This window comes from Euleptes europaea, chromosome 10 (assembly GCF_029931775.1).
Source record: "Euleptes europaea isolate rEulEur1 chromosome 10, rEulEur1.hap1, whole genome shotgun sequence".
Taxonomy (NCBI): domain Eukaryota; kingdom Metazoa; phylum Chordata; class Lepidosauria; order Squamata; family Sphaerodactylidae; genus Euleptes; species Euleptes europaea.
Genome location: NC_079321.1, coordinates 40,308,529 through 40,320,651, shown reverse-complemented (window position 1 = coordinate 40,320,651; position 12,123 = coordinate 40,308,529). Strand labels below are relative to the sequence as shown.

General features: G+C 42.0%; 1 protein-coding gene across 1 annotated transcript in view; it reads left to right on the top strand.

The window, feature by feature from the left end:
* Window positions 1–12,123, top strand: part of DST (dystonin) — a 389,172-nt gene that overhangs the window by 316,847 nt on the left and 60,202 nt on the right. The window contains exons 67-71 of the mRNA XM_056856095.1: window positions 1,150–1,353; window positions 5,086–5,317; window positions 5,910–6,136; window positions 8,498–8,620; window positions 9,085–9,186. Of these exons, the coding sequence (XP_056712073.1) occupies window positions 1,150–1,353; window positions 5,086–5,317; window positions 5,910–6,136; window positions 8,498–8,620; window positions 9,085–9,186 (888 nt within the window). The remainder of the gene's footprint in view (window positions 1–1,149; window positions 1,354–5,085; window positions 5,318–5,909; window positions 6,137–8,497; window positions 8,621–9,084; window positions 9,187–12,123) is intronic.

The window sequence follows — 12,123 nt, the reverse complement described above, 5'->3', positions numbered from 1 at the left end:
ATTGTTTAAATATGAATATAGATAACTTCTTAATGCTTGATTGTAGTAACAAACAAATAGACAGAGCCTGCATCAGTAACTATATACAACATGTGGAACCATACAATATCTTTCAGATTTACAGAAAACACTGTAGTTCAGAATGGATGCTGTTGTGCAATCACTCTTAAAATATAAGTACAAGAACCAACTTTTCTGATTTTCTAGTGGACAGGATTTCCCAGTGCACACATGGCAGAATGCACAGGTTTGGTCTGGGGTTCCAACCCTGTCTAACAGTCAGACGTGAGTTGTGGGTTTTCCTCTTTTCCCATGTGTCCAGTTCCAGGTTTGGATTGGTACCATGGTACACATGGAGCAGGGGCTTCAGCCTTTCCACCTCTCTGATATCTTCATGACCTGAAATGGTCTGGGGGTGGGGTGGGGACCACAGTTATGTGGCTTGATGGAAAACCCAATGCCACAGGAAGGAGGCTGAAGCCATTGATTTATTTATTTGATTGATTGATTTGTATCCCACCCCTCCCTGACCAAGAGACAGCTCACATCCTGTACAATAAAAATAAACTACATTCAATCCATTTAAAACAATAGCATAATAATAATACATACATACATAATGGCTGTATTAAAACTTTAGTAAAATCTAAAAAAAATTACATATTGCACTGATCCATAGGTGTTATTCAGCATAGAGATATCTAACTAGTCAGGAGAGAAAGGCAAGGTGGGCAAAAGGGAATCAAGGATGGAACAAATAATATAAATGATACAAAAAAAACAGATGATACAGGGAGGCCAGTTGTGATGGAACTGTTGCTGCCCTCACATGTGATCCTTATCCAGGTCAGGCACCCAACAACCAGGAATTGAAGAGAAATCTGCAGCTTTGTTCTGACTGTTACACAGCGTGGGGACCTTTAGACCCCACCCGTGTACTCCATAATGTGTGAATTGGTATTGCTTCAAGTGGGAAGCAGAAAAATCACAAAAAAGGCCTTTGGCTATATTCCACATGACTTATATTTTTCCGTAATATGCAGGGTATTTGTTTAGGCTTCTTTGCCAGCTGGATGGGGTTGGCATGCAGACAGCTGTAATGTGGCAATGCAAGGCTAGGATACTGATAAGTGTTTTCTTTTGCTATAGCAACTACGAGAGTTGATTGCTGAACACAAGCCTCATATAGATAAGATGAACAAAACTGGACCTCAGCTTCTGGAGCTGAGCCCAAAAGAAGGATTTTCAATCCAAGAGAAATATGTAGCAGCTGATGCCCTTTACAGTCAAATTAAGGAAGATGTCAAAAAGCGAGCTCAGACTCTGGATGAAGCCATTTCTCAGTCTACCCAGGTAACACTCTTTATCGGACAAGCAATTGAATTCTCCCCCCCCCCACCCCCGGAGGATATTCTTCTCTTATGTCAGTATACTCAAGGTATATTATAGGCTTATCAGGAATTTGACCTACAAAATTACATGAGAATGAATGCTTAGGCCACTGTTCATGATTTTGCTTTTCGTATTTGTTAGTAGACTAAAATGTTTTGTATTGGTAAATCTGACCTTTTAAATAAAAATAGAAACATATTACCTCAAAGTAATTATTTGGGAAATATCTCTGGTAAATATGTGAATTTTACTGTAAACATTTTAACATGGAAGTTTTATGAAAACATCTTCATAAAGAGCCAGTATGTATAGTAGTACATAAAGCATTGTTCTGGGGAAAACTCGGTTCACTCTGCATGAAGCTCACTTGCATGACCTTGGGTCAGTCAATGCATATTAGTCAGTGATGGTGGGGACGGGTACGAACCCTGTAGGCTATCCTAAAATCCTTGGAGGAAGAGTAGGATAAAAATAAATAACATGAAATCTTGTGCTATGTGGAAATTGCAAAACTGTGTATTCCTGATAATAAGTTGAGAAGGCAACTGAAGATGGTACTTGGCATATGGACTGCCAAGGATTGCTGCTATTGTCTCTGCCGAAAGATGGGAGGGCTGGTTACTGACTCATGTACTCCTTTGGACTCACCCGCTCCTTCAAAACCCAAACAATTCTGTAAATAGTAGCTGCCTCTTAGTACTCCATTGTCAGTCTTATTTGAGGTTTTCGGACCGGGCCTCAGCTGTTATGGTGCAAAAGGAGTCATCTGATAAAGCAGAAATACATTTTCTTTTCAAAGAGATAGAATAGCACAGCAAACACGTGTTTAGCTGTCCCTAAGAACAATGAGATATCTAGTTTGGAAAACTTTTGGCAACTTTTGAACCAAAAGAGGAGCCGGCCTTGCGGTGGCGAGACCAGGTCTCCTCTACACCAGGTTCAATCCCTGGCATCTCCAGTTAAAAGGACCAGGCAATGGGTGAAGTGAAAGACCCCTGCCTGAGACCCTGGAGAGCCGCTGCCAGTCTGAGTAGACAATACTGACCATGATGGACCAAGGGTCTGATTCAGTATAAGGCAGCTTCATGTGTTCCTATGTGTTCCTGTCTGTCTGTCTGTCTGTCTGTCTGTCTGTCTGTCTGTCTGTCTGTCTGTCTGTCTATCTATCTATCTATCTATCTAAAGAATTTGTTAAAATACATACAAAACAGTTAAAATACACATAAAACATAAAAAAATGATTAGGAAGGAGGGATCATTGAGGGAGTGCCAGACGAAACAAAAGATAATGATCAAGATCTGCATGACAGGAGAGAGGGTGCAAATGAGAAAATAATCAGAGCAAATCCTAAGCAGGCCTATTCAGAAGTAAGTTCCATTTTATTCAAATAGTGCTTACTCCTGGGAAAGTCTGAGGATTGCAGGCAATAGCAAGTAGAGGGGGTGTCAGGATTTATGCCAACAGTATTCCATCATAGCTGGAACCTCTCCAGATTAAGAGGTTATGAAATCTTTCTTTCCAACTTGATTTATTAATTTGGATTGTTGGGAAGTTAGGAGTCTAGAGAGTGATGACCTTCCTCCTACAGAGGTCAAAGCTTGTATGTGTTAAGTTAGCAAGCTTATCCATCTTGTTCATGTTTGCCCATGAAATAGTCATGAACACTTCTCAGCATTTTCCTCCTTCCCTTCACGGATGCAGGACTCTGGCTGACTCCATTTACTGCTGATTACTGATATCTTTGTCAACTATTCTCAATAGATTCTCTCTGTTTAACAGTGGATTGTCACTCTCCTTTTCACCCTTACCTGGTAACACTAGATTTAGGTTTCCAGAAATCCCTTGATAGCTGAAGCTAGCGTGTTTGTTTGTGAAAGAATGGTTGAGGAGGACAGGGAACAGTCCAACCCAACATGACGAAAGCATACTGTTTTGGTGCAGCTATTTAACAGGGCAATCCTAAACAGAGTTGCTGCCTTCTAATCCCAGGGATTTAAATGGATTTAGAATGGTGTAACTCTGTTGAGGATTATACTGCAAGGCTGCCTGTTTTGTCCTTGTCGCAAACAAATTGAATTTTGTTTGTGACATCTGCATACAGTTGCAAAGTTGGTAAACTCTGCCGTTTACAGTACTTGCTAAATGCTGATGTCTTATGCTTAAATGTCCAAAGAAACGTACATTTCCAAATGGCATATGCTCTGTAGCTTCAGTAAATTCTCCTTCTTTCCATATACTGAAATACAATTCTTCATCATCCCACTGAAAATGACAGAAGTGAACAAAAAGGTACTTAGTTAAAATTGCCTCCTTTTCCTTGAGCCTACCTCAAGTTTTTGGGAGCCAGGTCTGCAGGAGGGCTCCCAGGCAGCCAGCATGCTTTTTTGCCAGCTGCATACAGCAGTTCCATGGCTTGGGGGGAAAGGTCATGGGATAACCAGACATGGGGCTGTCACTGTGCCATTTCCCATGGGATATGGTTCGTACCTCAGGGTACAGGCTAGTATAGAGCAATCTTGAGTATCTGCCACATTTGATGTCTGGCAACCCCCATTCCTCATGAGTTCCAGTTAACAATACTTTTACTGAGGTTGAGGGGGGCAAGATTGCTGTCTTTAAGTATTTTAAGGGCTGTCACTTAGAGGAGGGCAGGGAGCTGTTCTTGTTGGCAGCAGAGGATAGGACTCGCAATAACGGGTTTAAATTGTGGGCAGAAAAGGTACCGGCTGGATATTAGGATTTTTTTTTTTTTTTTTTACAGTAAGAGTTGTTCGACAGTGGAATGAGCTACCTAGGGAGGTGGTGAGCTCCCCCTCACTGGCAGTCTTTAAGTAGAGGCTGGACAAACACTTGTCAGAGATGCTGTAGGCCAGGGGTGTCGAATTCAATTGTTATGAGGGCCGGGCATGACATAAATGTCACTTGGTCGGGCCGGGCCGGGCCATGCCTTGCCAGCCCAGATTGGGACTGGAGGGGGTGGCTGCCTTGGCTGGCTCGCAGGCCAGATAAGAGCTCTGAGGGAAGCAGATCCGGCCCTTGGGCCTTATGTTTGACACCCCTGCTCTAGGCTGATCCGGCATTAACAGGGGGTTGGACTAGATGGCCTATATGGCCCCTTCCAACTCCATGATTCTATGATCCTACTGTATATGGATTTTTAAAACAGTCCGAGGTATTTCATTTAACAGTCTACTGTATTTCATTTAACATTGTGGCTGAATACAGGTTAACGAAAAAATGCCTTACTTCTTCCCGCTTAGAAAAGTCACACCCAGGAGACAATTAATGCATGATTCAAAAGTAAAACAAAATTGGTCTGTGCTACAAGGTTTCTTACAGTGCAGTTCTAAGAAGAGTTACACCCTTCTAAGTCCATTTAAGTCAGTGGCCTTAGAAAGGTTTAAGTCGCCTTAGAATTGCATTGTTAGCTGAGTTACAGAAGTATCTTCTCCAGGCGCACGGACTGAGATGCATAAACGTAGGCTGCTTGAACTAACAAGCAGTTCTTTTGCAGCATAAATCTGTTGATGCTTTATTGTTTTGTGGCCCATTGCAAGTAAAGAGATCTCGTATGTACATATCCATATACAGCTGAAGATGTTTCAGTCACCTTTAGTTCAGCAATGACTTCTGCTATGGCTGGTCTAATGTTACTCACCCAGTCTTCCCCTCACCTCCATTTGTCCGCACAGTTCCATGACAAGATTGATTCAACCACTGAAAGTCTGGAACGCATCGTTGAGCGTTTGAGGCAGCCACCTTCAATTTCAGCAGAGGTTGAGAAGATTAAAGAACAGATCAGTGAAAATAAGAATGTGGCCGTGGATCTGGAAAAACTTCAGCCAGTGTATGAAACACTGAAACAGCGTGGGGAGGAAATGATTGCACGTTCAGAAGGTGCTGATAAAGATATATCTGCTAAAGGTATGTCAGACTGAAAATGCCTCTTTATAGTTGAGGTAAACAAAGCAGTAGATTATGGGGGAGGGGGGAGTTAACTACAAGCCAGTATTTAAATTATTATTTTTTCTTCTGGAAAAAGAGATAAATGTTGTTTAAAAATGGTCTGATGGTTATTTACCTGAGGTTTGTAAAGGATAGCTTCTAGAAAAATCCTTTATGAGAGATCCATTTATGGATTTCCTGAATTTTTTAAAATGCTAAACTGACAAGTTACTTCTGTTTGTCTTTTAGGGAAATATATATACAAGTATATATATTTCCCCCTGCAAGGTAAATTGCAGCAGCAGAAGGATCAGGGTAATGCCTCCCCCTGCATCATGGCTCCGCTCCTGATTACCCCTTCCCCATCTTCAAACAGATACTTTTAGGATTTAAAAATACTGAGGAAGATCCTGATCATAGACTGTTGTGTTAAATGTAGCTTGGCCATTAGAGGTCCTCAAAATGTACATTAGTTTGCAATATGAACACATGTGAAAGTTTTCATTAACAGTTTCCTAGAAGATGATCTTCATTTACTTGGTGATGTAACTATTGATTATATTCTGTTTAGTGGTTCAAGATAAGCTGGACCAAATGGTCTTCATCTGGGAAGACATCCATGCCCTGGCTGAGGAAAGGGAGGCCAAACTGCTTGATGCTATGGAACTAGCAGAAAAGTTCTGGTGTTACCACATGGCTGTTGTAGTTACTGTTAAGGATACTCAGGATTTTATCAGGGAACTAGAAGGACCCGGGATTGACCCTTCTGTGGTGAAACAACAACAAGAATCAGCAGAGGTACGTGAAAAGCAATTGTTAGTGTAAGCTCCATTTAAGTCAGGGAGACTTTCTCCTTGTCATTAATGCTTTCATTTGGATAAATTTTAAGACATGTTCCTGAGAATGCCTCAACAAATCATCATGGCTAATCTCCTCAGTGCATCAAGACCAATATATAAATTGTATGGATTAGCATTTTAGGTGTAGAGTGCAGTATCATGTATGTGATATTTTTCTTGATTCTTCACTGTTGTTTATATGTTTGTAACTGGGGGACCCACAGGGACTTGTGAGGGACATCTCATTTCCCTCTCCCCCCATTTCCTCTTTTCCTTCCCAGAAAGCCCCCATAATCGTGGGCCTTTCCCTGCTTCCTTCTCTCCTTCCCACCCACTAGCCAACCTACCTTTATATGCCCCACTGTCTTTAGCTTTCCCTCCTCTAGCAGCCTCTACCCAGGAAAACTACTGTGCTGTGCCAACCACTGGGCCAGGCCTCCATATCCTCACTTTCCCTTGCATCCTTCTGTCCTTCCCATCCACCAACCAACCTACCTTTTTCAACTATATTTATTATTTCTTGACTTCATTTATACCATGCCTTTCTCCACATTGGGGACTCAAAGTAACTTACATCATTCTCTTCTGCTTCATTTTATCCTCACAACTTTGTGAGGTAGATTAGAATGCGAATGTGTACTGGCCCAGGGTCACCCGGTAAGCTTCCATGGGAGAGTGATCGCCTGGGTCTCCCAGATCCTAGTTTGAGACTCTAACCACTGCACTGCATTGGTTTCCACGGGGTCGCTGCTGTTGAACAATAACAAGCAGCCAGGCTTGGATGAATCCTGAAAGTCAGGTGATATCAAGTCATCCTTTGTTTGCAGGTGGGCCTGGCCTCATGTGAACTGCCTCAACTGAAAAGAAAATGTCATTTTGACGTTATGGGATGGTTCTATTTGTGGCATTTGTTTTCTCTTTATTGTTGCTTACATGCAAGACAGAATTTAATATAACAAATATTGAAATATGAAAATCCACATGTAATTTGCCTTTAGAAGATAGTCCATTTTACCCATGTCCATCTTACCTTGTGTGATACTTAAGTAACCGCATAACTATATTTGTGTGTGCTCTGAGGTCTTTGGGCTTATATTTCTAAAATATCAGTTGTTTCTTCAAGGCACATGTCCAAGTCATTTGTCTCTAGACTGCACTACTTTAATTTGGTAACCCTTTAGGGTCATATGCTACTAGATATTTTTGAAAGGAATCTAGAAGAACCAGTATAGAGTATCAGACTATGATCTGTAAGATTTGGGTTCAGATCCCCACTCAGCCATGAAGTTCACTGGATGTCCTTGGGTCTGTCATTCTCTTAGCCTAACTTACCTCACTGGGTTATTGTGAGGATGAAATAGGGAAGGGAGAACCACATATGCCACCTTATGCTTCTTAGAGACGAGGTGGATAGGTAGATAAACTATACACTTAGGTTCTTACCATATTTTTTTGTATCTAGTCTGCATTCAGAAATCATGGCAAACAGTGTGTGTTGGCAATGAACACAGCCTGTTGCCTTACTAATGCTTTCCCTTCCCTTCCTGCCTCCTTCCCCCTCTCCCCCTTTTGTACAGAGCATGACTGAAGGTTTCCCAGTTTGGGAAACCTTGAAAAAATCCAATTCACTGTGACTTCTAAATGTAGGGCCCTCAGTGAAGAATTCTAAACTGGGATTAAACTGAGTTTTAGAATCTTGGTATGTGGACAAGGGGGGGGGAGAAATGAGGGTAGCATGACAATGAATCAGGTTGCCATGTCCCTCTTTGCCACCAGCAGGAGGTTTTTGGGGCGGAGCCTGAAGAGGACAGGATTTGGGGAGGGGCTTCAATGCTGTAGAGTCCAATTGCCAAAGGGCCCATTTTCTCCAAGTGAACTGATCTCTATCAGCTGGAGATAGGTTGTAATAGCAAAAGATCTCCAGCTAGTACCTGGAGGTGGGCAACCCTAACAACAATTTGTATTAATGACTAACGTGTTTGCTGTGACATCTGCATGTTCCTAGTAATAAGTGGAAATGTAGGGCTTCCCAATATTCTTTGAGGTAGAAAGATTCTCGAACTACTACCATAGCAGCCTCCTGCCCAATGAGGTGAATAATATCTGATCTACTATCCCTTAGGTTCAGGCCAGAAGAAGCTTTATGTCTGGATTCCTCCTCCACCAATAGAGCTAGGCACCAGGTGGTCAGAGCTTCATGCTGAGTTGGTTAAATACACCTGGAAAATAACTAATCTTTTTCATTGTAACTTACTCTGGGTTGGTAATCTCATTAAATTTAATAATACTGGGATCTTGACTTTTTCCCTTCTTCCTTTAGAGTATCAAAGAAGAGATAGATGGGTTACAAGAAGAACTAGATGCGGTTGTCAGCCTTGGCTCTGAACTCATAACTGCATGTGGAGAACCTGACAAACCTTTAGTCAACAAGAGCATAGATGAGGTAAGTGTCATATAAACATTTGGTGTTTTTTGAAGTGGTTCAGACAAAACAAATCTTGGTATATGATGCACAAGGCCAGGGCTTGGCGTGAAATCAAGACTCTCTTTGGAGTCCAGAGCAAGGGTTACACAGATTTGATTTTGTAGCTTCTAATATAATTTCCAGATTTGAAAGAAAACTATCAAGCATACTTTTCAAACCCTTGCCCTGTTACGTGAAAGCATCAAAATATTTAATGCTACACTACAAACTTACTTCCCTTACAGATTAACCCAGACAGCGTGTGTGTGTGTGGGGGAGATTTTTTTTTTTTTTTTTTACCAATGATGGTTTTAGCAAGACCCTTGCAGCATTTTTGTATAGCCAACAATTACCGAAATTTCTAATTTCCATTTTAGATTAAGTAATATTTCATAGCATTTGTTTCCACTTTTTATTCAATCAAATCTCCATTTAAAATGCAGTTGAATTCTGCTTGGGATGCTTTGAATAAAGCGTGGAAGGAGCGGGTCGACAAGCTAGAGGAAGCCATGCAGGCTGCTGTTCAGTATCAAGATGGATTGCAGGTAAGACTGTTTTAATAGGGAAAAATATTTACAAGTATTTTCTAATTGTTTTTTTTTTTTTAAGACTAAGATTTTTACAGGACATGGGATATGATGACAGTGGCCATATCACCTCCACATTTCCTTGCAAGCAAAATGTTGGTTTCAACCTATTAAACTTCCAATGGCTATATATTGTACAGGCTGCCTCCTCAAGTATTTCCTTTTGCAGTTTCTGGGATTCCTGTTTTTTCTGACATCAGTTAGGAAATACCTTAATTGGTGATATTTCTCAGGGCTGTACCAAGAAGATATAGGTGGAATTCAAGCATGTGTCTCGGGGGCCATTCCTGACCTGGGAGGGCTAAATTCCTTAGGAGGCTAGGAAGGGCCCACGCTGGCATCCGCACCGCTTGCACAAGCATCCAGACCACTTATGCTGCCCAGGATGGCATGGACGCCAGCGGAGGGGGGGCATGCACACCATCCTCCTGGTGCTGCTGTTGCAGCGCTGCCCAGGGACACTGGCACAGCCTTGTGCCAGCGCCTGGACAGTGCACTTCCATGCAATGTTCTCCCGGGGCATTCCCGTGCCGGGCCAGGGGAAGAGCTGCCTTTAGGTGGCCTCCTAAGCCCTTTCGGCCTGGGAGTGGCCCCTTTGCCCTTTCCTGGAGATATGCCACCTTTTGAGGTGCAACCCAATTGAGCGGTTGCATAGGTTTTACAGGTAAGGGCAAGATTTCGGCTTCAGTGTGGGGGGGGCAAAACCTCCTTTGGAAGCAGCACAGCTGTGCTGCCTGCAGCCACCGATGCAGCCCTCCCCCTCAGGAATGGGCTGTCAGTACATAACAGAACTTCTTGTTTGTGTGAATTTTTTATGGAACTGGGAATTTTAATGTGATATTATTTTAGCAAGTATTTTATTGTGTTGCTTTTATTTATGTCTGTAAAGCAGCATTCTCCAGTGGGGGGGGGGACACTTATGGATGCTGCAAATCTAAATAAACAATTAATAAATAGAGGAAAGCCTGATTCAACCAAAGGTAAATACTTTAACTTGGCTGGATTGTGACTTAAATTGTTCTTCTTACTGCTAATAATGTAATGCAGGATAATGTAGCTGTTGTATTATGTACAGTTCAGCCAAACGTAAGCGCTTTAAAGTCCCATTTATTTCAACAAGAGAGAAATAAACCAAATGAATCTCTCTGTGGGGGGGGGAGTTCTTTACATATTGTTGCCTTGAGTTAAATATTGTATATTTGTTGCTAAAATTAAAGACCTGTTCTGACTTACAACCATAAGTAAGGTCATCTGTCATCGGTCGTAGATGGGGAGCCAAATTGAAATGTGTCCCTGTGATACTGTTACTGCTTAAGACAAAATGTTAGATGATGTACTGATGGACAGACCTGTTCATATTGATGTCCTACTTGAAGTTGGTATATTTTAATATTGTGCGGTGCCATGTTGGTTGAAATGAACTTTGGCTGACATGAACTTTTTATAGCCACATCCTTACTATCTGTTTGTATGTTAAAGTTATCGTTCAGGTACACTGGGTGAGTAATGGGGTCACTGTATTTAGCAGTACATTTTTCAAGCAAGGTCGTTGAAAGGATAAGTCATTAAATGAAGCAAAACCCTGAAATGTTAAAGTTCATTTATCTAAATTTCCAAACCTAGTATCTTCTCTCCTCCATTGTGAAACTAAGTGCTGCATTTCTCATTTTTCTTAAAAAAATTATTTTGAGAATCAATAACATTCCTAGATTTAATTTTTTTCCAGTAAGATTTTGGCTTTTCTGTTTCACAGATTTTTAAGCTCCATTTTCATTGTATCTTTAATTATCATAAAAATATTCCAGTAGTCACACCATATGAAAAAAACAAAGCATGTTCCACAAATTTATAAATAAAAACTGTATTTCCATAAATCCATCTAAATACTACAGAGCCAGCGTGGTGTAGTGGTTAAGTTGTCGGACTAGGACCTGGGAAACCCAGGTTCGAATTGAAGCCATGGAAGCTTGCTGGGTGACCTTGGGCCAGTCACGTACTCTCGGCCCTCACCCTGGCTAGTGTTTGGTTGGGAGACCTCCAAGGAATACCAGGGTGTTGCAGAGAAAGGTAATGTCAAACCTCCAAATGTCTCTTGCCTTGAAAACCCTATGGCGTTTCCGTAAGTCAGAGTTGACACAAAAAATAAATAAAGCTAAATACTGTTTTTTCGATGGACTTGTGTATCACGTGAGTTTAGTAAGCTGCATCATTCCAGATTTTCTCCAAGTCATCATTCAATGATAATTCATCCTCAGATTTCCATTTTTGTGCTATACATGTTTGTGCCGCAGTCAGCCAACAAACTATCCGTTTATTATCATCTAGCAGTGTAATTACATCCTTGAAATGTCTCAGTAATGTAACTTTTGAACACAGTGGAGCAGTCACTACCTTTTCCCCAAGTTGAACAATTTTAGGGAAGGACCCTGGATCATCTCCAATATATACTAGTTAACTTGTAAATTTGGTTTATACCAGAAAAAGAAATAGAGCTTTTCCTGCTCAGACTAATTATGAAAGCTCTTGGCAATAGGGCTGTGGATTCAGTTCATCCCAAACCGAACCCGGCGGGGAGGAGCAGATCTGTTCCATCCCCCCTTGAAACAGACCTGCGCCTCCCAGTTGGGAGGCGCAGATCTGTTTAAAGGGCCCCCCGCACAGAGAGCGCAGAGGGGCTTGACAACCCCCTGCCCGCCTTCCTGGGAGTCCTGGGAAGGGGGGCGGAGATCTTTAAACCCCTCTGCTCTGCTTGCGCAGAGAGCGCAGAGGGGCTTGTTTAAAGGGCCCCCTGCACGCCTTCATGGGACTCCCAGGAAGGCGCGCGGGGGGCCCTTTAAACAGATTTGTGCCTTCCAGCTGGGAGGCACCGATCTGTTCCACCCCCCCCCTTTAAAC